The sequence below is a fragment of the Pristiophorus japonicus genome, chromosome 17 (assembly GCF_044704955.1).
Source record: "Pristiophorus japonicus isolate sPriJap1 chromosome 17, sPriJap1.hap1, whole genome shotgun sequence".
Lineage (NCBI taxonomy): Eukaryota > Metazoa > Chordata > Chondrichthyes > Pristiophoridae > Pristiophorus > Pristiophorus japonicus.
In genome coordinates, this window is record NC_091993.1 from 116,772,828 (window position 1) to 116,799,295 (window position 26,468).

General features: G+C 42.5%; 1 protein-coding gene across 5 annotated transcripts in view; it reads left to right on the forward strand.

Moving 5' to 3' along the window:
* LOC139228013 (AMP deaminase 2-like) overlaps positions 1 to 19,283 on the forward strand; it is a 183,545-nt gene extending 164,262 nt beyond the window's left edge. For 4 of the 5 annotated variants that reach the window (XM_070859164.1, XM_070859161.1, XM_070859162.1 and 1 more), the window contains 2 exons: positions 1,173 to 1,283; positions 7,839 to 19,283. In XM_070859164.1, the coding sequence (XP_070715265.1) occupies positions 1,173 to 1,283; positions 7,839 to 8,045 (318 nt within the window). In that variant the 3' untranslated portion in view covers positions 8,046 to 19,283. Of the gene's footprint in view, positions 1 to 1,172; positions 1,284 to 5,744; positions 5,868 to 7,838 lie in introns of those variants that run through there. The other variant, XM_070859163.1, reaches the window with a different exon arrangement.
* The last annotated feature ends 7,185 nt before the right edge of the window (positions 19,284 to 26,468 follow it).

Here is a 26,468-nt window from a genome sequence, read left to right on the forward strand (position 1 = left end):
GGAAGCTCTAAGCTCCTATGAGTTGCAATAAATCCTTGGTCTGGAATTTTTAAGTGCTTTTAGTTTAGATTTACAGCTTTTAAGCCCCGTTTACATTATCGTTTATTGTCACTGACCAACTTCCATTTAGTTTCATCCAGTTTCCACTGTAGACACTCAGAATTAAACCAGGTCAGTTTAAATCTAGTTTTAGAAAATTGCTTTGCTTGTACTCGGTTCAAAGTTAGTTTAATATCCATCTCCACTGTGGCCCTGAGTATAAGTGACCCAAAATGTATTTGTCAGCAAGGTATCCATGTCTAGATGTAAATCCTGAAATTCAAGCTTTTTGCAAGTAGGAAAATTAATTGTGCCTGGAACCAGACTGTAAGCTGCTCTGGTGTGTGCCCTGTTGTAACTGGAGCAGCTTAAAGGATTTGTCCTTTTTTCAATTCTGCCATTGGGATATTGGAGCCAGTTTTGGAAATATGAATACAGAGAACTGACACATGGTGATGCAAACTAAAGCAACAAGTGTAAGGGCATCTTAAAGTGAGTCTGTCACAGATTTAAACAGAGCAGTCACAGGTTTCCATATAAAAGCGACTTTAATAAATGCACTGCTTCAGAAGCATTAACTTGTTTCTGATAAAATGACTGATAAGAATGGGTGGTGAGATACTGCAGAGTTTGAATCCCATTGTCTGCTATCTTAACAATTATTTATTTTAAATGTTCTTCAAAATAAGGGACAGAAGAATTTCCTAAAATGTGTTGACTTGTTTATTGAGTTACAGGCAAGTTCATCTTTCAGCCTACTTGAATGTAATTTCTGCTTCAGTGTTCTCGCTCAGGCCAGCATCGAAGCATTGGCCACGCTCACTGTAGATCCCGCATTGGACTCATCAGCCATCTTAGAACTCATGTTAATGTGGAAGCAAGTCATCCTCGACTCTGAGGGACTGACTAACAAGAAGAATTCCACTGACTAGAGTCACTGGGCTGATTTGGTTCTGCTCTATGTGTTCTCCGTTAGTGGTTGCTGCAGTGTAGGACCCAACAAATAATCCTTCAGGTGAACTCCTGAACTCAACCACTGTGTCTTTGGTTTGGTCCATTGAATGTTTTGAGGCCTGTTTATAAATTTGCAATTTGCTGCGCTACTCCTGATAACTTTTCTGCATTTTCCTCAGGAGCCACTGATGGAAGAGTACAGCATTGCTGCTCAGGTGTGGAAGTTGAGCTCCTGTGACATGTGCGAGCTGGCACGGAACAGTGTGTTAATGAGCGGTTTCTCTCACAAGGTAACTGGCAATAGTATGCTGGATTCACATTTGTTAGGATTTTGCAGGTGTACTTTCGGTATGTTGAATTAGGTGTCGGCCATGGCTCAGTAGTAGCACTCTTGCCTCTGAGTCAGAAGGTCGTGGGTTCAAATTCCACCCCACAGACATGAGTGCAGAATCTAGGGTGACACTTGAGTGCCGTACTGAGGGAGTGCTGCACTATCTGAGGTGCTGCCTTTCAGATGAAACATTAAATCGAGGCCCCGTCTGTTCTCGGGTGGACATGAAAGATCCTGTGGTGCTATTTCAAAGAAGAGCATGTCCTGGCCAGTATTTAACCCTCCGCCCACATCACTAAGACAAATTATATGGTCATTATCACATTGCTATTTCTTGGACTTTGTGCACAAATTGGCTGCCGCATTTCCTACAACCGCGATTGCACTTCAAAAGTACTTAATTGACTGTGAAAAGCTTTGGGATGTCCTGAAGTGGTGAGAGGTTCTGTATAAATGCAAGTTCTTCTATCCACTGCAGTCACATCAGGAGTGGCGAGAGTGTGGTCCGTAGGTAGAGGGAGGAGAAAAGTACCTGCAAAAGTACCCTAGTGGTTGGCTGGAGACGGAGACTTGGTAGAAGATAGACTGCCTTGCTTATCAGTCATGGAGCTGTGTGCGGAACCTAAAGAATGGATGAGGAGTGTGCAGGTAGAAATGGCTAATCATATTTTTAGTTTACTATTCTGGAGCAGTCGGTCCCTGCTTTTAATTGCAGAGCTGAATGGTTCAGTCCAGGAGTTAAGCCAAATGCTGTTTGGATTGTTGAAAGAGATGGCAAGACCAACTAAATACTACTTCGCCTTGAGATCCTCTTATGGTTAAAGTGAGAACATTTCTCTCTCAAAATAAGGAAAGTCATTCAGGTTAACAGTAAATATGTCCAGATTTGTTTTTTTAAACCTGCAAAGGCTGGAATTCTGAAATAAAAACAAAATGCTGGAAATGCACAACATGTTGGCCCTCATCTGTGAAGATAAACAACAGAAACCTGTCCTTTTATTCAGATACTGATGGATGTGCGATGTAATGTTCCCCCAAAGGTGCGCAGCCGCTCATCAGTCGGTAGGTCCCTCCCAGCCGCTCACCCGCTGTTGCTGCGGACACAAATTTAAAGGGACCGTGCACCCAAAAAAAAGCCATTGGTGCTACGCCTTTCTGGCTTTTCCTGTATATAAAAGATATGAACAAGCTGTTTTACAACATTGTCATTAAACTACACTCAGCGATCAGATGCTGGAAACCGAGTTGGTGCCACTGCACGAACTCGAGCTCAGCAATCAGCCAGTCACTTGTTACATAAACAAGGCAGTCGAATTAAACAGTGGTCTTCCAGTTCCTGCAAGTGCTCCTTGCATTCCACATCGAGTTATTGGACTGTAATATGCTTCTTCTGCAGATGGTGATAAATAATTAGCAGATTCAGACACTTGACACTGCCTGCTTGATGGGGGCGGAGGCGGGGGGACGGGTGGGAATAAAATTACGGAAGGAAAAAATGAACCGCCCCCGAGCTGAACTGGCGAGAAGTACTTTCACATTGTGTTTGTTACTGTAATGCTGACTTTGAACAAGTTCGAGAGCGTCTGTCCCTCCGAGCTAGGCCAGTCAATGCTCGATGTCATTCAAACGGGCAGACCGCATGTTACATGGGGAGAGGCAGTCGGGGAAAATGTGCCATTTCACCCTTCAATCTAACTTGGGTTGTTTTAAATTTTAAATTATAATGAATGTATCTTCAGATTCTGAATAGCTGATCCACATGTAGGCAGTGGGCCATTGGACACTCCTGCCTAACTAGATTGTGCACTGCATATGGGCAAAGTGTCATATATTTGTCCCCATACCAGAGCTGCTTACTTTGCAATACATTAGTTTTAGCTGATCCTTTTTGCTGATAATCCACCCACAGTCTGACTCTAATGAAATTGTTCCTTTTGTGCGTCACCCTGTGCAGCATAAGCATTGGGGGTTTATTGATTTTAAAATACCACTGCTTTATATTCTAGGATAATGTGTATGTGTTATCCTCTCTTCCTTTCTTCAGTCTATTTTTTGCTCTGCTTTAAATGCCAGATGTCTTCTGAATTCATTTTAAAGTTTTCTCGAAGTAATTTCACAGAAGTGCACAGAAACTTCAACTGATAATTGCTTCCTGAGGGAACCTGTTCGATTCAAGAAGTCCTGTTTACTTGCACCATAAATGTTTCCTTTAAGGAGATTAAAAGTATTAACTTGGAAAGTCAAAACATGCCCTTTGAAAAACTTTGAATGCGATTGCTACACCTTCCCCTGCATTTTCTTTAGAAAACCTTAAGCACAGCAAAAGGAAAGAGCTGACTGCAATACTGATCTTGATTTAATCCTGTCCATAATGGCTTCATTAAGTGATTGAGGATTATAAACTACAGAAATATTAGCTACTAGCAAAAGGCTACCTTGTGACTCATAGCAATTGAGTTAACAATTTCTAATGTACTTACAAGAACAGCAACTTGCATTTATATAGCACCCCCCTTAACGTAGTAAAACATTGCTAAGTGCTTCGCATGTGCATTTTAGAGACAATTTCTTTAGTAACATGTTCTGAATTGTAACGGCTGTTTCTTGCTCTCAGTTCCTTGTTGTGAATTCCTATCATCAGGGACTGTGTTAAGCTAGTTCAAACATAATTGTTGGCATCCAGGAAATATTAGAAACAAAGACTTCTTATCACTAATGAGTGAGGCCAATTTCAATCGCATCAAAATAGGTTATATTTTTAAATCGGTTTGAATGCGTCTCACTCCCAAATGAGTGAAAATTTGTTTTTAATTTAAAAAAAAATTGGGTTCAGGTTCCTTTTAGTAAGATTGGGCTGCCACCAGGAGATTTTACTGAACCCACTCTAGAATTTAAGACCAGATCCTTAGGAATTGAGATGGTGAAAATTGGCACGCTCCCATATATCCAGATGGAACAAATTTGTGAGCCAATGTTTAAGTAGAATAGCAAAAGTGGTCACTGTATTCTGTTCTGGCTGGAATTTGGAAACCCCCCTCCCAATGTTGACTAATTCTCAGTCAGTTACTTAGAAAAGTTACTTATAACTGCTTAACCATTGGTGGCTGTGCCTTCAGCTGCCTGGGCCCTAAGCCCTGAGCTCCTTCCCTAAATCTCGCTACCTCTCTTTCCTCTTTTTTAAGACTCTCCTTAAAACCTACCTCTGACCAAGTTTTTGGTCACCTGTGCTAATTTCTACTTATGTGGCTCAGTGTCAAATTTATTTGTTTTCTTATAACATTCCTATGAAGTGTCTTCAGATGTTTTACTATGTTAAAGATGCAATAAAAATACAAGTTGGTGTCAGTTACTTGTATAATTTATGCATCCCTAGCCTGGGCGTTAAATCGGGTGTTTTTCAGGAATGAAGGATGCCGTTCAGGTGAAACTGGACATGCCGAATTAGCATCTAGTAGTTGAATCAGTTCAGAGCTACCTTGCCAGGTGGTCCCAATAAATGAAGGGGCCAGCTTGGCTCTTGGCTCTGAGTCGAAAGACTCGAGCTTCACTCCAGAACTTGAGCACCTAATCGAGGCTGACAATTCTGTGCAATATTTGGGAAGCGAGCAAGTGGTAAATCTATGGAACAGACTCCCTGAAGACATGGTGGAAGCAGATGGTGTTGATTCATTCAAATGCAAATTAGATAGATTTCTTTCACAAAAATAATGGGCTCGAATTTGCTGTCAACATGAGTAAGGCTAATGGCACACACCGTTACTTTATGTGGAAATAGTACATATTCCTGGAGCAGATGTGCGGTGAAATGCGAATATCCAAAAGTTGCTGTCAGAGTTGTGCAGCCATATAGTTAGCTTCACGAAAAGGGCATATCGCTGTCTGCCTCACCATTGACATGCTTTGAATGTCTTGAAGTTGCTGTATTTGCGTGGTAAATACAAACTAAACCCATCGCAGATATTTAGCGTTAGTAATTAGTAGCGTAAGTGCCCTTTCATAAGAAATAGGAGCAGGAATAGGCCGTTTGGCCCCTCGAGCCTGCTCCATCATTTAATAAGCTCATGTCTGATTTGATCATGGACTCGGCTCCATTTCCCTGCCTGCTCAACCACGTGATAAATTGTTAATTACTGCCAATCAACCTCTCATACTGAAAAATAACTAATATAAGTGTAAACTCTCATTCCTTCAGGTTTTACATTTTTTGGTGAGATTTTAAAAATGCCATTTAATTTTTTTCTTTTTTCTCTCATATTTCCTCTCTCAATCCAATCTTTAAAACCAAATCACTGGTGTTTAAAAAATGTTTTGCCAAACACGCAATGTGAGTGATGCAAGTTACATTGTGACACCCCAATAGGGTTGATGTCACTGCGACAAAATGATACACATTTAGAGTTGTCACTCTTTCCCGATGCAGCTGAACAAGGCCATCGCTTGCTCCCTTACTCTCACATTCTTCTAACGTTCTGTCCAAATCGGCAATACAGTCTTCCAGTTCCTTTGTATCCCATTGCACCATTTCGAAGAGGAGGAGGGGAAGGATAGGTTGGAGGTAAGGATCATGGACTAAATTCTGCTATTTGTTTTGCTCATGTTTAAATTTAATTTGAGAGCCTTAACCAATGTCTCCAGATCTGAATCAGAACCAAGTGGCGGCAGGGGGAGGAAGGTTTATTTGAAAGAGGAAGGCAAGCTTTTGGTGCCTGGTTTAATTTTAGAAATGTCCACACACAGCAAGCCTGGAGATGGATATCTCTCTGGTTCTTTCCTTCCCATATAAAGAAGGCTTGATATTTCTGAAAATGATTGCCTCTGTTACCTCAAAGCTACCGGCAGTAGAATTGAGCCTGTAGCAATAATTAAACTCAATCTCAAAAAAAATTTAAACTCTGCTCCTGTATAGCAGTTGGTTCAGTTGCATTTTTTCCTCAGTAAATTAAAACTAATTACAACAGTGTTTTTGCATACATTTGACATTGAAATTTCCTGGCAGAATGTTTAGCTTGTAATAACTTGATTTTTACTGGGGGAACTTTACAGTAATTAGAAACGGTTTGATATAACTGACTTGATCTCTCAAATATTTGGCCGAAAGAAAAAAAAAGAGAGACTTATTTATATAGCGCCTTTTATGACCTCCGGATGTCTCAAAGCGCTTTACAGCCAATGATATACTTTTGAAGTGCAGTCATGGTTGTAATATGGGAAGCACAGCAAGCTCCCACAAACATCAATATGACCAAGTAATCTGTTTTTTTTTTCTTTGTGATGTTGATTGGAGGATAAATATTCACTAGGACATAGTGGATAATTCCCCTCCTCCTCTTCCAAATAGTGCCATCGGATCTTTTTATGTCCACCTAAGAGGGCAGACAGGGCCTCGGTTTAGCATCTCCAGCAGTGCAGCGTTTTCTCAGTATTGCACTGGAGTGTCAGCCTAGATTTATGTGCTCTAGTCTCGAGTGGGACTTGAACCCACAATCTTCTGACTCAGAGGCGAGAGTGCTACCCACTGAGCCACAGCTGATGTTTTTATTTTTAGATACAACTTTAGAGGAAATAAAGGTTTGGATTGAATGTGATTTTTGTTTTTATGGCTTCAGATTTTTTTTTTAAGTAAGTGTTTTAAACATGAAATGTTTAGTCTTATGACAGTTCAGCTCTAACTGACAATTTTTGCTCATCGTTATTGTGACTGAAGTTGCAGCTTTGATGTGTGCGTCTCCTAATAACCAGTTCCTAATTTGTCGGAAAACTTAATTCACATGGTAACAGCGATGCACTCTTGATAGCTTACTCAATAATCCAAGATTTGATCGAGGGTTGCTTCGCTTGTTTAAAGAATTATTTTTTTTCCATCCTTGAAATACTTCGGCCAATGCAAAATTAGCCAAATGTGATTGGCGCAGGATAAGAAACGTTGTTTGGATAGTATGTGTTTTTTTTTGGGGGGGAGGCAATGTGTAGAAAGGCGCGTGTGGTTCATTATGTTGTAGAATCAGGACCACCTCTGTCCCTCATTTGAGAACATACCAATCCCAGCCACAGAATGAGCCAAGGTACTTTACTCATGTGGAAGCTGGCTCATGCTGGATATAGTTCCACAAGGCTCCAGCATCCCAACCCAAGTGACCATGCTTGATATCTGAGCCCTGACAATGAGTATTGGCAACTTATTTGTCTGTATGGGTTGTCACAGTTGAACCCTGACCCAACATTCATAGAGCGGTCACTGGATAATTTGCAGGGACGCGAACCATTTTTTTTTGTGATGCTTTTCCTTTCCCTACCGTAAGACTCGGGCCAACCATCATGACCCTACCACCTCAGCAAACCTTCCACAAATCAAAGACAAAACCCTTGAACTTAAACTCCAGTTTGTGAAATAATAAAGCACTTTTTCTTTTTAATGAGACAGATTGTGTAAATTGGTTATTTAGTTCTTTTAGAATACTGGTTATACACGAGCCCTTTCATTAAAAGAATACCTCTGTTTTTGTTCACATTTCAGGTGAAGGGTTACTGGCTGGGACCAAACTTTCAAAAGGAGAGCATAGAGAGCAACGATATCCGTCGCACTAACGTTCCGGATATCCGGGTTGGCTACCGCTACGAAACACTGTGTGAAGAGCTGAACTTGATCACACAGGCATTGATCACTGCAGAACAATGGGAGAACGAAGCCATAAACATGACGCCAGTACCTGAATCACGATAAGCTGCTTTTACAATTAATAGGAGCGCCTGAAATAGAACCAATTTGAAAACTTGGCCCTCAAGCATACACACAACAGATTCTACCTTGTATTGTGCTTGTTTTACAATATTGTGTGAATTATTTAAATATAGTTGCCTGTTCTTTTTAGCCTTTTAGTCTGAATGTCAAGAGTTGACCGGGGTTGGGGAGTAACACGTAACCGTCTCGCTTATCACATGACTGTGATCGTGTCCATTCTTTTGACTTATTATCAAAAGTTCTACCTCCCTGCATTCCAAGAGGTGCTATGGTTGTACAGTAAAACTTGCCTTAGCAGCCCGTCCACCTTAATGACCATTAAACTTCAGGCACTCTCGATTTTCCAATGACACAGCGGCCAGTTAGCATGTTGGGCACTCCCATTAGTATGATGTGACTAGAGTGTTTAAAAATTAAATAGGTTTTATTAGCTGATGGAGCCCAGTGATCACCACCCCAATTATATATGTTGACTAGGGGAGGGGGCGGGGGGCTCCTCGTGAGCATTGTGAGCAATCTGTTTCATGTTTTTCTTCTTCTTTGCGGTCTGATGGTAATATCAGGCTTGGCTCAGTGTTGGTGCTCTTGGATCGAAATCAGAAGTGTTGTGGGTTCAAGCCCCGCTCCAGCACTTGGAAGAGCACATTATTTAGGATGACCCTTCAATGCAGTACTGACTGAGTGCTGCATTGTCAGAGGTGCCATCTTTCGGATGAGACGTTAAACTGACTTTACTTTTTGTTCCGATAGACATAAAAGAAGAACAGGGTAGCTGTCCCCATAACTTGATCAACATTTATTCCTGAGCCAACACCACCAAAAACAGATTAACTGGTAATTTATCTCATTGTGGGACCTTGCCATGCTGAATTCGGCTGCAAATAGCAGTAATTAAACTTCAGAAGTGATTCATTAGCGATAAAGCGCTTTGGGATTCCTGATGACTTGAAATGATTTTAAGTTGTATTTTTAATTTGACCTCATTCTTGAACTCTTTTTTTTCCCCGCGCCCCCCCCCTTTTATGGCCCACCAATATATTAAAAAGAAAACTAGATCTGATTTATAAGCACTCCTTGTGGGTTATAGTATAAAGACCACGGCCGACTTAATGTGGAGCTGGTCAGCCTGTGGCCACATATATCCATTACCTTAACTTGTTCCAAGCAACTCTTAAACCCACAGAGTGCTAGATCGGTTGCCCTAAATGTATTGCATGTGATCGTATTTACAGAATTAGATGACTTGCCGTAGTTGTTAAATAATGTACCGTTTTTTTAAAAATTGAGCCCAATTTTGAGAGTTTATTAATTCATTTGTAAATTAAGTCCTCGTTATATGTAGGTTTTTTTTAAAAATCTGCTTGAAAGTTGCCTAGTATTGTTGATGAAGCTGCTGTTTGTGCATTTGCTCAGCGTTTGAGTCTAGTACTCTGCTTTCTGATAGCCTTGTAGAGGCAAATGTCAATGGCTTCATTTTGGAAAATGTAGGTTAGCTTAACTTCTTTGCTCTTGATTATTGACTGAAGCGCTCGGCACTGAGGCCAGTGGCTGTGAATCAGTGTCTTATTGCTGCATGGTAAAATACTGCCACCACACCGCAGTCATTTCCTGTTACTTGCTAATGTGCACATTTATGTTCAATGACCCCATAACTACCTACAGCATTCAGAATGCATATCATGACCACGTTACCTTTGGCAGCTGAAAGCTACATCCCTAAATACCATGTAGAAGGACAACCACATCTTTGTAAAAGTTGCATGTGCCCTTGTTGGATGGTAATATTTTGTTCTAAATACTTGTGGAAATGAAGTTCAGACAGCAACCGTGCATGGACACCATGTTCATGAGTTTGTGTTCAATTCCCCGGTTATTGGAGGACTCGTTGTTTTAAGCCTGGGACCAGAGATTTTTCAAGAGGACTATCCTGCTTTTCTAAGTGGGGAAAAGGAACCTTGGTATTGGCTTTTTAAATGCAGCTGCTTTAATGAAGCATGTTTAAAATTTGCTTTGGCTACATGCAGGTTTTGTTGTAAGTGGCATATATACTATGTAGTGCATATCTCCACATAGCATACAATCCCATCCTTTCGCAAGGCCGCATTTTGTTTGCTAGTAAAATCCTGTCATGTATGATTTAAAATGAGGGGAAAATCCAGCATGCAACAAATAGTTATGGCTAGAAAAACACTTAGTACTGATGAAGGCAAGATACCTACCTGAACTCTTATGGGTGAGTGGGTTTAATTATTGATGCTTTGCTCTTGTAGTATAGGGCATCAGAGCCCTTCAATACTATTTACATCCTTCTAACACTCCGATGAATCTTTTATTGCCTTTATAACAGGCACCCCTTAATGGATATCCTCCGAGCCTTGCTGTCAAAAGAAATAAAATAAGTGCCTCCGTGTTTGCAGGTTGTCCTCAATGCTGTCGCATAAGGAATGCTTCACTCCTTTTAGACTGTGTTTTTGTTGGTACAAAATTAGCTTTTACGAACAGTTTATTGTAAAGTTTATTGGTGACGGAAAACGGGATTTTATAAACCAATTGAAACTTCAGTGGTGTGATTTACACTAGCGTCTGAAGCCCTTGTCTGTTGCAGCCTTGTAACACGAACCGACTGTATTTGCTGGTTGTAACCCAGTTGAAATAAGCAGTTTCACATCAGTGCATCTATAGTGTGACTTCTTGCTTGAAAGCAAAATAGTCAGACTTATGTTTGGGGACAAATGGAATTTCCGAGTATTACTATAAGACAGCCAACAAGCGATTACTGCAGCATGAAGGAGAGTATCCAATGTAGATCAAGGATTGTTCAGTTTACAGTCAGCAGATCATAGAAACATAGAAACATAGAAAATAGGTGCAGGAGTAGGCCATTCGGCCCTTCAAGCCTGCACCACCACTCAATAAGATCATGGCTGATCATTCACCTCAGTACCCCTTTCCTGTTTTCTCTTTATACCCCTTGATCCCCTTAGCCATATCTAACTCCCTCTTGAATATATCCAATGAACTGGCATCAACAACTCTCTGCGGTAGAGAATTCCACAGGTTAACAACTCTCTGGGTGAAGAAGTTTCTCTTCATCTCGGTCCTAAATGGCTTACCCATTATCCTAAGCCTGTGTCCCCTGGTTCTGGACTTCCCCAACATTGGGAACATTCTTCCTGCATTTAACCTGTCCAATCCCATCAGAATTTTATATTTTTCTATGAGATCCCCTCTGCCATTTCTTGATTGCCATTTATAAATGACCAACCCTCTTCTCTCTGGAGTCCCACCTGGCTTTTAAGAATTCTCATTTTCCTCATATACTTTATTGTTCCAGTTGATTTAAAAAAAAAATGTCTCCTCATACTACCCTTACCCTTTCTTATCCCTCTCTCAAACACTTTTCTCGTATTCTGCTTAATTCCTTTCATATGGTCCTTATTGGTCTTCTTCAATTTTTAATTGGCTCCATTAATTGGTGTCAGCCGCGGCTCAGTGGGCAGCACCCTCGCCTCGGGGCCAGAAGGTCGTGGGTTCAAGTCCAGGGACCACAGCACAAATCCGTTATCTGACCGTGATGATTTGGTAGTGGTTTATGATTAACTGACTGCAGATCTTTTTAACCCAGTAAAGGTTGGAAACTGATAACGTCTTCGTAGATTGTTGCTGACCCCAGGCGTCCGGTATCGATCACAGTGCAACTTGTACCTCAGTGCTATAGGCAATGACCAGGCTCATTTTGTCTGAACAAAACTGGTAGTTTAGTGAGAGAGTGGGATTGGATTAGTTGGCTCGTAGAGGGGAATAAACATCGGCACAGACTTGATGGGTCCCATGGTCTTTATGCTACAACATTCTCTGATTCTAACCTGTTCAAAATCATTTTTTGTCTGTTTGAACTAAGTCAGCAGTTGCTCTCAACTGATTGGACTTTATACAGAGCCCTTTTAATGTTGTTTAAGCCACTTCTTTGTAAGATTAACACTTTTAGTCTTGCGTCCCAATTGATTGATTTTAAAATGAAATAATTCTCGCTCCCCACTTCAGGTGCCCGGCACCATTGCCCAATTGTGAGAGTGAGAACTTCTGGCCCCAGTCTTCTGCTGAGGTGCTCTACAAGCATCCTGTAAGCAGCAAGTATGAGTTAGATTACCATGGAATGTTATTTTCCTTTTCTTTCTCGCTGCCTCCTTGTCTGGGCACGCCAAGCCTCAGCACCGTCTCCGACAGCGCAGCGAGTAAGTAGCTTGACAAACCACAAGCCCAAACCCACGGTATCCAATTTTAATCCCGAGCTTAAATACTGGTAGTGATTTCTTGTAAAAGCCAGGGTGCGTCTACGCGTCAATATTTGCATGTTTGGCCGTTTATAGGGGAGGCAGAAGAGATGTTATTTTCATTGCATTGCACGCCCAATGCAATGGTACTTTCACAACATGGACTACATGCATTTGACAATCGGATGGGAAAGCAGTTTGTGCACCACCTTCCTTGATGGTGATGTCCTTTTAAGTTGTGACTCACCTTCTGCCAGTGCTGTTCCTGTTTAAGAGCATATTCCAATCACTGCTCAACTGACTAGAATTTTAGCTCTTTATACATTTTACATTGTTTACGAGCTCTTATATTTACAAAAAAAGCCAGTATTGCCGATCGTACTACAGGCTATTGTTATGCAGACTTTGAAATCATTTTCACTGCAGGAAGTTCCCATTCTAACTCGGTTAGCCTATTGGTTAAATCCAATGTATGGAATCATACCTATAAATATAATTAAAGATTAGCGTATAGCAAATGCTTCTTGTAAGTGTCACTGTTTCCCCCATTGTACTTTCTTGATAACACCCCGATAGTTAGAAAACGGTGAGTGTTGTGTTTACCGTGAGCAATTCCATAGGAGATCTGCTAGTGTTGCAATAAACTGGGAGAATTTTAAAAATAATTAGCGAGTAGAGCTGATTCACTTTATTGCAAACTTCTGCTTTAAACGTAGCATGCATCATGTTTTTAAAAAATGGAGTAGTCATATTAGCTTTTCTAGATTAGAAACAAATAATGCATGACGGATTGGTTAACATTTGAAACTGTGACCCTTTTATCTGAATTTTTGTTTTTATGTCTGACTTACAGTTTTGTTTTCTTTCTGTCTCTAGTTTTTCTAGATATTCCAGTCAGTGGATGATCACACAGTGATCTGGTTTGTTTCGTGTTTGGTCAAGACTTCTATTAGTTGAGCAGTTTGTTCCGTACAGCCTGGGAAATGTTCCCCCTTGTCTCATCCTTTTAGTGTAGTGGTGAGTTCCCTTTGTGGGCAGATTTATAAGTCGCCATGCCACTAGGGCCCAACGCTGTGGTTTTCTGTTCCAGTCATCAGTACTTTGCATCCAGAGCCCAAGCGAAACAAATACACCTCTGAAGGAAGTTAAGCGCATATTGTAGAGCACAAAGACTCCTCTCTAGAATAGGCTGTAAATTAAAACTGATATCTGTACACTGACTTATTTGTCTGGCAATCTTATATACTGATATTGTCAGGTATGTACAGCACGTATATGTCCTCCCTTGATCAACATCACTAAAACAGATTGTCTGGTCATTATCACATTGCTGTTTGTGGGAGCTTGCTGTGTGCAAATTGGCTGCCGCATTTCCCATGTTACAACAGTGACTACACTCCAAAAGTACTTCATTGGCTGCAAAGCGCTTTGAGACGTCCAGTGGTCGTGAAAGGTGCTATATAAATGCAAGTCTTGTCTGTCTGTATTGCTTTATAAAGAATTACCTACGCTGGTACAGTGGAAAAAGAGTTGCACAATATCAAAAGTTTCCTTATGACTGAAGTATTGTCCGTGCATCTCATGAGCCATGTAGACTGGAAATGTTCTAAATTCAACCCCTAGTGTGCTGAGATGGAGCAATGGTAGGGGCATTAAAGTTGCAACATCCCTGGATTCAGGAAGGGAGTTCTTGTTTCTGATATCTATAGAGCGACCCCTGTTGGCATTGTATGTGTGTGGTTCTCAAAAGAAGATAGGATTAAGCTGAGAGCACTGACTCATTCCCCAACCCACTCCATCCCTTGCACCACCTGCCACAATTAGATTGCTCCAACGCTCACCGTTGAAGCATGAATAATGGTCACTTGAGCAAGATAACAGAACACCCACTACCTGGTGGAAGCAAACCCAATAAGCCAGTCAGTGCTTTCAAAAGGGAAGAGGAGCGGAGATGAGCACTAGAGAACGAGAGTTATTTGTGGGGAATGGTAGGCACGGTCAAAGAGAGGAGATAATTTAATACAAATTTACGTAATGCCGTTGTGTTTCACAGTTCTCTGTATTGATACGGATATTTTGGTGAGTTTGTTTATTTTCTGTTTGAGCATCAGTCCATGCTCTGTCAAGTTCATGTAATTGATGGCATGGTGAAGTCCTGTTTATTACTGGCAAAGCTTGGAATATACACAACTGGGTATCCCGTATCTGCAAATCCCTCAGTCCAGCCAACTCTCTCTTCAAAGGTTTTGGCACAGTTAAATCATCTTAACAGCATTTTAATTATTGATAGATGTCTAAACTATATAACATTTTGTTCAGCGCTTTTATTTTTAAAAATCCAGACTATTTAATTACCTGTGGCGTTTCCTATGGTCAGCTGATTGTGTTTTTTTAATATACACAAGATGATGGTAGAGTGGGAAAGAAATATCTCTGCAGAGCCACCTTGTGATCCGAGTCTGCAACAACATTTGACATAGCAAAATTGAATGGGAAATGCTGACGGCAAAGTGTGACCGAAAATCGTGACAGCAGGTTTGTGGACAGGGAGTGTGTACACTGCCCGTAATTTTTTTTAAAAGTCAAATATTAAATGTAATTAATACAGACCACTTATCAATTTTACCACTTCTATTTTGCTGCATATAAATGTATGGAATCAGAGTACCTTTAACTGCCCTTATTGGATCAACATAGAGAGGTCATCATTCATAAAGATAACTAATGCTTTAAGAGAATTTAATTTGTTTCCAGCAGTCCAAATGACTAGATTTTATGATGTTGAACGATGAGTGTGTACAGACTGATGCCCTGCCCCTGTCCGTTTGCCGTCAGAATTTTACATGTTCGAAATTAAATTTGTGCCGCAAACTAAAACTAAATTCTGGAGTTATGACCTAATAAAATGTGATATTTTTTATCTAGGCATTAAATTCATTTTCAGTTCATATGTCGCTCCTGTTTGAGATAAAGAATATCAGCACCTCCTTGCAGATGGAGATTGATGGGTTAACACTGGAAGGAGGCCTGATTGACAGGATTGGTGCTGTGCTCAGAAACGACCTGTAAGGTTAGCCAGTCAGGTTCATTACTGTCAGTTGGTCTAAAGTTCAAGAACTTTCATTAAGAGTAAACCCAGTGTCTATCAACATGCCTTTTAACCTCTGGCAGTTATTCCATCCTTTTGTGTTAAAATTCAGGATTCTTAATTCCAGATCTTTGTTAAAAAAAGAAAGACTTGGATTTATATAGCAGCTTTCATGACCACCGGACGTCTCAAAGCGCTTTACAGCTAATGAAGTACTTTTGGAGTGTAGCCACTGTTGTAATGTAGGAAAATGCTACTCTTGTTGTAAACTTAGCTTGGCTCAGTTGGTAGCACTTTTTTTAAATTCAGAAGATCCCATTCCAGGAGTTGGGCATGTAATCGAGGCTGACACTTCAGTGCCAGTACTGAGGGGGTGCTGCACTGTTGGAGGTGCTGTCTTCCAGATGAGACGTTCAGCTCAGGGCCCTCCACCTTTTCAGGTGAGCATAAAAGCCCATGGAAATACTCAGAAGAGCAGGAAATTCTCCTTGTGCACTGGCCAGCATTTATCCCTCACTGGGGAAAAAATCTGCTTTGCTGTGCACAATTGCCTGTGGCATTTGTCTACAAACTAACAATGACTCCACTTGAAAGTCGGTTGCGAAGCGCTTAGAGATGTCGAGGACTTGAAAAAGAACTATATAAAAGCAAGTTATTTCTATTCACATATTATACACTAGTTTGAAAGAGGAGGTAATGGCTGAAGTGTGGTGTAATTATTGCAACAGTCCACAGAGCAGGGAAACCTGTACCTTTTTTAAAACATTTTTTAAAAGGGATCCATGGTGAGTTTTTTTGGTAAAAGTTTGCTATATGTAATTTGATAGGTTAACTTGAAGAGGTTCGAATTTTCACCAATACTTTTTTAAAATACTCCTTTTTAGTTTAGTCTTTACCATATACTGTGCTGTGTTTGACATGGGCTTCTGTGTTTTATTGCTTTGCAAACATCTTATTCCTTTACTGTTTACCTCAAGATTAGCTAATATCTGAGATGGCTGTTATAATTTTTATAAGCGTCACTGATTACACTGGAGATAAGCCATAATTTATACTCCACTGTGACTTATTACATAGAGGCAGTAGTGATGCTTTTGGGTATGAAAATGCTAAAATCTTTGGTACTGTTATCACAAGCACCAGGTCAGAATATAATTTACAGGTGTACAATACACCTGGCTTGCACTTCTCACACGAGTTTACTCATATGTTTGTGCTCACTAAATAAACCATAGGGTTTTATATCCTTCTCTGAACTGTGAGTGATTGAACTCATTTGGAAATCTCACTCTGATTTTAAGTCCTGGTCCCTGACACTCTCGGGATACATTTAGGGCAATTTTAACACACCCTCCCGTCAGGAAGTCCACAGGATTGGCTGTAACGCTGGTTTTACACACCCACCGATTATACTCCGCATTGAAGAGTAATATTGGACAGGGTGTGAAGCAGGAGTTCCGCCCGATCCCGTGCATTTCCCGCCAGACGAGTTGGGTTAAAATGATCCCCATCATTTCAAGGACTGCAATGTTCATTCGGTTCCTGTATTTTGTACATCACTGATTTTTGTTATAGTTTCTACAAGCGAACAGTGAGTTGACCTGCGTTCAGCAAGGAGCGGAGCTTGCTAATAAAGTGGAAGTCCTGTTCCGCAAAGTGCCGTTTTGTAAATCAAAACCAGACTTAAGTTTTATTTCTGACTTGCGATAACCTTGAAATGTTTTTGACACAGAAGAAAGCAGCCGGTTTCCAACTCTTCTGCAAACTGTATATTGTCAGATTTGCTGAGTTGGGTCTCTGCTCTCTCCCTTGCCCCATTCCCCATTGGTGATTATAATGTGAAGAGGTTTTGTAACTACCCATAGGAGAGTAACTACCCACACTGCCTGTGGTGGTGTGAGCTTAGAAATTACATTACCGCTACCCTGGTGACGGTGCTGCCATGATGCGTGTGCCCGCGTTCTATTGATAATTTGTCTTGCTGAGAAGGTGTTTTGTCAGTGGAACACCAAAAGAATTTCTGAATCAAATTATCTGCAGTTTAAGTCCTTGAACTCATTGGAGCTTTGATAGCTGCAGCAGTGAAACATGTCTAGGATAGAGGCATTAAATACTTTACATTGTATACAATATTATTTAGATTGCGCTTTAGAAGTATTACAGTAACTCATTATGTACTGAACATTGTGAGAATTGTTGCAGGCTGTAATGGAGGCCTTGAGTGGGTAAGAGGAGAGGTTACGTATTTTATTTGTTTATGTATTTGTCTCCACTGTAGCCTCCCTGGTACAATGCAGGTAGTATTTTTGCAGTACTTTGCCTTTCACCACACCTGTGGCCCATAACTCAATTGTTGAAACTTTGCAGTTAGTTGGAATTATATCCAAAAGTAATTTGTGATGCGTGATTTTGGGCCACGGCGGTTTTTAATACTTCTGCAAAATTACACAACGGGTTATATCATGCCGTTAAGAGACTTGAACACTTGTTTAAATAACCAACTCTCATCTTGGTTAAATACTCTGGTTAAATAAGTACTGATTGTTATTTTATTGCAAAGTGTTGGTCTCATTTTTTAACCTGCTTCTCGTTGTTTACTGTTCCGCACAAATACTATAAGTACATGGGACTTCACTGCGCAAGAGTGCATACTCTCACCTGTAAGAATGATGCTGTGTATCAACTGTTCCAGCTGTGACCAGTGTGCCTCAGTGTGCTCTGGCCAGTGGTTTGCTACCTTTCACAATTGATTGAAAGCCAAGAGTGTATTTTGCTTTTTGCTTGTTGCTCGATGTTGACCATTAGCTTTACTACTACACGTGCTGATTTTACCCGCAGAAAAAATATTCAGACCAAATGTGAGTGAGAAGCAAATTGTTTAAATTCTGATTTACCATATCAAGCCAAATTCACCTTAAAAAGTCAAAAGGCATCTGCAAAGATTTTGATGGTCTTTTGAAACCTATTCACAAAATTGTAATTATGCAGATTGTGATGGACTTGTAACTAACTAGAGTTTCTGTCTTGCAGCCAGAAAATTAGTGGCACTTGATTGTAATAATTAATCCACTGTTAAGGAACGAAAGTTTAACGCGTGCATGCTTGTACCCTCTTTTTGTTGTGATCTGTCTGTAAAAAGCATGCTTCAATTACCAGGTTTTAAATCATGTGCAGTTCAGACAATGGAAAAATTGCCTTGATCTCAGATTGAACATTTCATTTTGGCAACCATTTCCCATAGAAGCATTGATTGTTGGGACATTAGCCTGAAAATTTACATGTAATATTGTGGGACACTGGGCAGTGTGGTGTTACTGGATTAGTAATCCAGTGACCTGGACTAATAATCCAAAAGGACCGGAGTTCAAGTCCCGCAACTGATTTGAATTCAGTTTTAAAAATCTGTAAATAAAAAGCTGGTTTTAAAAAAAACAATTGGTTCAATAATGTCCTTTTTTTTAAGGAAAGAAAATCTGTCCTATACGTAACTCCAATGTGGTTGACTCTTTAACAGCCTTCTGGCAAGCCACTTGGTTGTATCAAACCGCTATAGTGGTTCAATAAGACGACCCACCATCATCTTGGGGCAACTAAGGATGGACAATAAATGGCAGCTTTGCCAGCAATGCCCACATTCATAGAATGAATTTTAAACACAGGCCTGTATTCATTTTGACAGTATTTGGCTATTCTATAACAATATGGTAAATGAGGGTTTCTGTCATTTGTTTCATTACTGGATGCCATCTGTTGTTTGAGTATGTTGATGCCAGTTTTGCACTGTAATGCGACTGCTTGTTAATTCTGTTAATTGAGATTGCTGAAATAATGTAATTATGCTGAAGTATTGCAATAAAAGAATTATTCAAAAGTTTTGCCGTTCTGCTATTTGACGAATAGTTGTATGACGGGGAGTGAGAGTTGTCTGTCCATTGGCTCTTGTGCATGTATTCACAGTGACACTTGTTTGTTTTTAATTGGTTGACTCCATGTGTGAATCTCTCCAATCAGGTTTCCGCTCCTGCCACCGTACCAAACGGCTCTCATCAAATGACATCCTTTATAACAGTGACAAAGGTAAGCTATTCCTCCTTGGCCTTCTCGACCCGTCTGCAGCCTTTGTCACGGTTGACCATTACACCCTCCTTCAGTGTCACTCCACCATCGTCCAGCTGGGTGGGACTGCACTCGCCTGGTTCCATTCTTATCGATCTAATAGTAATCCGCCAGGCAATGGCTCTCTTCCTGCTCCCACGTTGTTACCTCTGGTGTCCCCTAAGGATCTATCCTTGGCCCCCTCCTATTTCTGATCTACATGCGACATAATCCGAAAGCACAGGGTCAATTTCTACGTGTACACTGGCGACACCGAGCTCTACCTCACCACCACGTCTCTCGACCCCGCCACGATCTCAATTGTTAGACTGCTTGTCCGACATCCAGTACTGGATGGGCAGAAATTTTCTCCAATTAAATTTTGGAAAGACCGAAACCATTGTCCTTTGGTCCCAGCCACAAACTCTATTCCCTAGGCCATTGACTCCATCCCACTCCTTAGCATCTGTCTGAGGCTGAACCACACTGTTCGCAACCTTGGTGTCCTATTTGACCCTGAAATAAACTTCTGACCCCGCATCCGTGGCATAACTAAGACCGCTTATTTCCACCTCCTTAACATTGTCCATCTCCACCCCTGCTGCAGCTCTTTTGCTGCTGAAACCCTCATCCATGCCTTTGTTACCTCTACACTTGACTATTCCAACAGACTAGTGGCCAGCCTCCCATGTTCTACCCTACGTAACCTTGAGATCATTCAAAACTTAGCTGCCCATGTCCTAACTCGCACCAAGTCCCGTTCACCCATCTTCTCTTAAGCGGTCCCTTGGAGTCAAGGATGACTTACTTCCACGCTAAAAATGAGTTCTGAGGTGACTGAAAAGTCCAATGTGGGACCTACAGTCTCTGTCGCAGGTGGGGCAGATGGTGGTTGGAGGAATGGCTGGGCGGGGTGCCTGGGGTTGCCGCACGCTCCTTCCGCTGTCGACGCTTGGCTTCGGCTTGCTCCCGGCGAAGAGACTCGAAGTGTTGAGCACCTTCCCGGATGCTATTCCTCCACTTTGGGCGGTCTTGGGCCAGGATTTCCCAGGTGTCGATGGTTGCACTTTTTCAAGGAGGCTTTAAGGGTGTCCTTGAAGCGTTTCCTCTGCCCACCTGGACCTCCAAGTAGAATCCCTGTGCTCGCTGACCTACATTGGCTCCTGGCTAAGTAACGCAACGATTTCAAAATTCTTATTCTTATTTTCAAAACCCTCCAAGGCCTTGCCCCTCCCTATATAAATATAAAAAGATTGTTATAGCTTCAACAGTATATAAAAAGGAAAAGAGTAGCAAAAGTAAATGTTGGTCCCTTAGAGGCTTAGACAGGAGAAATTATTTTGGGAATCGGGAAATAGCAGAAATGTTAAACAAATATTTAGTACCAGTCTTCACAGTAGAAGATACAAAAAGCATACCAAAAATGGTGTGGAACCAAGGCTCTAATGAAGGTGAGGAACTTAACATAATTAATATAAGTAGAGAAACTAATGGGACTTAAAGCCGGCAAATCCCCTGGACCTGACTGCCTACATCCTAGGGTTCTAAAAGAGGTGGCTGCAGAGATAGTGGATGCATTGGTTTTGATCTTCCAAAATACCCCAGATTATAGAACCGCCCCAGCAGATTGGAAGGTAGCAAATGTAACACCGCTATTCAGGAAAGGAGGGAGAGAGAAAACCAAGAACTACAGGTCAATTAGCCTGACATCAGTCATCAATAAAATGTTGGAATCTATTATTAAAGTGGTATCAAAGCACTAAAAAAAATTTAAAATTTAAATTCCTGACATGATTAGCAGAGTCGACAAAGTTTTTATGAAAGGAAACCTCCCTGCCTCTCCTTTTTAAGATGCTTCTTCAAACATACCTCTTTGACCAAGCTTTTGGAGGAGTGCCAAGATCTCAGAAGGTTGTAGGGGATTTGAAAAACATCACAGCAGACAATTTGAGCACAGCAAGCTCCCAAAAATAGCAATGTGTTAATGACCAGATTATATGTTTTTGTTATTTTGATTGAGGGATAAATATTGGCCAGGACACCGGGGAGAATGACCAGATAATTTGTTTTTGTTGTGTTGATTGAGGGATATATATTAGAAAACTATCTTATTCAAAATAATGCCATGGGATCTATTACATCCACCTGAGAGTAGATAAGGCCTCTGGATTTAACGTCTTATCCGAAAGACAGCACCGTCGACCATTCAACATTGATTTTGTGTTCAAGTTTCGGGAGTCTGATTTGAACCCACAACCTTTCGACTCAGAGGTGAGAGTGCTACCCACTGAGCCACAGCTGACACTGACACATGAGCCTGCCTCTGTCCGCAGCTAATATCCACAATCGCATGAGTTCCAGCAGGGGTCACTAGATAGCGACGAAGGGTGGCAATCCTAGGCAAATGTTTTCATTCCCTGGTGCAGGGACACTGACCAATTGTACCATCGACTGCTCCAGTTGAGACCTGTTAACTCGGCTACGTAAGATTTTGTTGGTCTGAAAGCACCCGAATGATAAAATGGTGAGGAAAGAGTGGTGACTAATTTCCTCCGGGCCTTTGGGACATATAGACATCAGGGGGTGACGTGCATTGCTGACCCCACAAAGTCCCAGGGCCAGCTTCTGTGCATAACAGTTGGTGGATCAGAGGCGCAACTGTGTGAAATGAGAGAAATATATGGGGGGAGGGGAAAGATATTGTTGCTTCAGGATTTAAAAGCCTACAACAACATAAGATGGCAGCGATTCCTGGAACCATCCAGCTTTGGCAAGAATATTGAACAGTATTGAATTCTTAACAATGTGTTTTCGTGCTTCTTCAGAACAGCCAGCAAAGTTTTCAGGAGCCGAAACACTTCATGGCATCCTCATTAGCTTGTGGAACAGCAGCCCCAGATCCTGCACTTTCCCTGGCATCAAGGAGCTCTAAGCGCAGAACACTCAATGCCCTCTATATTAACCACCCCAAGACCGGGGGGTTAAACCTTAAAACAAAATGGGGAACGCATCCCCAACCTCGCCCCCAAACTCGCGCCCATTGTTTTTATGGTGGTGGATTGGGAGGTGTGCGTGTGTCCTGTATCAGAGAGGCGAGGCACTTCATTATAATATTGAAACCGGGCTCCCACCGTGTAATTGGGAGCCTGATTTAAATGTATCTGTTGGTGGCAAGGTTTCCCAGGGTTCGGGAAACCCGGCAGCGAAATGGAGGCAGGAGCTGTCGGTTCCAGAAACTAAATGCTTTTTATAACACTCCTTGTGGTCTGTCCAAGAGGAGCCAGAGTGCTTCCCCCCCCCCCCCCGCATCCCCATCCCTCACGGATACTTTTAGCCTCCCTTTACATAGGATATACGGCACAGAAACAGGCCATTTGGACCAACCAGTCCATGCCGGTGTTTATGCTCCACTTGAGCCGCCTCCCCTCTTTCCTCATCTCACTCTATCAGCATAACCCTCTATTCCCTTCTCCCTCGTGCTTGTCTAACGCCCTTTAACTGTATCTATACTATTCGCTTCAACCATTCCCTGAGTGATAGCGAGTTCCACATTCTTACCACTCTGGGTAAAGAAGTTTCTTCTGCATTCCCTATTAGGAATTAGGTGAGTGTTGTTGAGTTAGAAAGATACAGTGTGTGAAGTGCCTCAGGAACAAATCCTCAATTATTTTTAATCGAGATAAACAACCCAGCTGCAAGCCCTGTCCTACTGCAAGCACTTGTCCGATTCTGGTTTTGTAGGTTGGCGTGTATCGACCATCTCTTGTACACCGTGTAGCAGCCAGCTCAAAGGTGACATTTACAAAATCCATGGAGTGGGTTGCCCTCCTTTCTTTCCTCGAACACATTTGGCACGTGACCTGGGCAAACCTGAAAAAGTTGGAGAAAATAACTGCTTTTTTTTTAAAAAAAGTGGAAGGACTAGTTTGATGACAGCCTGGTTCTTTATAAATTAAAGAGATTAGCAGCTTGCTAACTGCTTAATCTGAGAGAATTTAAACTGTCATGTATGTAACCTTCATATAACTGTAACCTTCATAACAATACTGCATACACCTAAGAAATGCACATCTTGACCACAGTGGGTGAACTTGTGGGAGACACTCCTCACCTGGTCATCCAGGTATATAAAGGGAAGTTCCACGCAGGGTCATCACTTCTTGGTCCTGTGAATAAAGATTCAGGTTACAGAGTGACCTTGTCTGCAGAATGCCTTGTGTGAATTTATAGTAGTGTGTAAGGACAGTAAATTTGGCGACGAGAAACGGGAATCAACGACTCACGAGAATGGCCACTCACGAGGTAGCACAGAGGAACGGTACTGTGTTGGTGAGGACTGGGACAATTTCGTTGAGGCTCCAGCAAAGCTTTGTCACGAAGGACTGGCTGGGAGATGCAGCGGCTGACAAGCGAAGGGCGCATCTACTGACCAGCTGTGTACCAAAGACGTACGCGCTGATGAAAGACCTGCTCGCACCCGAGAAGCCGGTGGACAAAACCTTTGAAGAGCTCAGCAAACTGATCGGTGAGCACCTCAAATCAGCGAGCAGTATACACATGGCCCGACACCGATTCTATACACACCGATATCAGCAAGGACAGAGCATACCAGACTTTGTTGGAGCCGCTACACATGCTCCTGCGTAAGGGTTGCTATTGGTTTTGGGGGGACTGTCAGGAACGGGCTTTCAATCGGGCGCAGAACCTGCTTTGTTCTAATAAGCTGTTGACTCTGTACAACCTTTGTAAGAAATTGGTTTTGACGTGATGCATCGTCCTATGGGGTTCGGTGCGTGTTGCAGCAGAGTAATGATGAGGGCCAACTCCAACCTGTGGCTTATGCCTCCAGGTCGCTCTCCCAAGCAGAAAGGGGATATGGGATGGTTGAAAAGAAAGCACTCGCACGTGTCTACGGGGTGAAAAAGATGCATCAATACCTTTTTGGTAGAAGGTTCGAGTTAGAAACGGACAACAAGCTGTTACCATCCCTGTTGTCAGACAACAAAGCTGTCAATTCAAATGTGTCAGCTCGCATACAGCGATGGGCTCTCATGCTGGCTGCGTATGACTACACCATACGGCACTGGCCAGGCACCGAAAATAGCGCTGACGCGCTCAGCAGGCTTCCACTGGCCACCACTGAGGGGGCAGCGGAGCAAAGGGCTGAGATGGTCATGGCCGTTGAAGCCTTTGACAGCGCAGGCTCCCCTGTCACAGCCCGCCAGATCAAAATCTGGACCAACAGAGATCCCCTCCTATCCTTGATTAAGAAATGTGTCCTGACTGGGGATTGGGCACCCGCACACGGAGCATGCCCCGAGGAGGTCAGACCGTTTCACAGACGGATGGATGAGCTCTCCATCCAAGCGACTGCCTACTATGGGGCAGCTGGGTAGTCATGCCCCAGAAGGGAAGGGAAGGGAAGCATTCATCAGGGAACTCCACAGCGAGCACCCAGGCATCGTGCTAATAAAGGCCATTGCCCGGTCACGTGTATGGTGGCCGGGGATTGACTGAGACCTAGAACACTGTGTTCGCAGGTGCACAACGTGTGCCCAGCTGGGCAATGCCCCCAGGGAGGCCCCACTCAGCCTGTGGCCCTGGCCCACCAGGCCATGGTCACGTATTCATGTAGACTACGTGGGCCCGTTCATGGGAAAAATGTTCCTCATTGTTGTTAATGCGTACTCAAAATGGGTCGAGTGCATCATATTGAATTCGTGCACGACATCCACCACTGTGGAGAGTCTGCGTGCAGCCTTTGTGACCCAGGGCTTGCAGGACATCCTGGTTAGCGACAACGGCCCGTGTTTCACTAGCTATGAATTCCGGGAGTTCATGTCGGGTAATGGCATCAAACATGTCAGGATGGCACCGTTCAAGCCGGCTTTCAATGGCCAGGCGAAACGTGCGGTCCAAATCATAAAACAGGGCATGCTCCAGATTCAAGGACCCTCCCTTCAATGCCGCCTATCGCGCCTCCTGCTGGCCTATAGGTCCCAACCGCATTCGCTCACAGGAGTCCCGCCCACGGAACTACTCATGAAACGTACAATTAAAACTCGGCTGTCCCTCATTCACCCTGTCCTGTCAGACATTGTTGAGGGCAAGAGCCAGTCCCAAAATGAGTGCCATGACCATAACTCAACGGGGAGATGAATAGAAATCGATGACCCTGTATTTGTTCTTAATCACGCTTTGGGGCCCAAGTGGCTTGAGGGTACTGTAATTGGCAAAGAGGGGAATAGGGTCATAGTGGTCAGACTTAACAATGGACAGATATGCCGCAAGCATCTGGACCAAGTTTAAAAAAAAAAGGTTCAGCATGGACACTGAGGAACCTGAGGAAGATCATGAGATGTTGCCCACGACACTACCAGTGAACGAACAACAAGAACATTCAGCAGCATGCACAGTCCCTGCGGCCAGCCCGGACAGGCCGGAATCATCACAGGTAACAGAGACACACGCCAAGGCTCAACAACCAGAGCCCCAACTGCGGCGCTCCAAGAGAGAGCGTCGACTGCCTTTGACCCCATAAGACGTGGGGGGGGGCGGAGAGAGGTGATGTCATGTATGTAACCTTCATGTAACTGTAACCTTCATAATACTGTATACACCTGAGAAATGCACACCTTGACCACAGGGGGTGAACTTGTGGGAGACACTCCTCACCTGGTCATCCAGGTATATAAAGGGAGGTCCCACGCAGGGCCATCACTTCTTGGTCCTGTGAATAAAGGTTCAGGTCACAGAGTGACCTTGTCTACAGAATGTGCCTCGTGTGAATTTATAGTCGTGTGTAAGGACACTACATAAACCCCGCATTGTGAAGTACAAGATTAGAATAATTTCCAGACAGATCAACAGGTGACCACACTTTGGCTAGGGTATTCCATGTCTAGACTTCCTGGTCCATGATTTTAGGCCGATTCACTTTAAAGGATG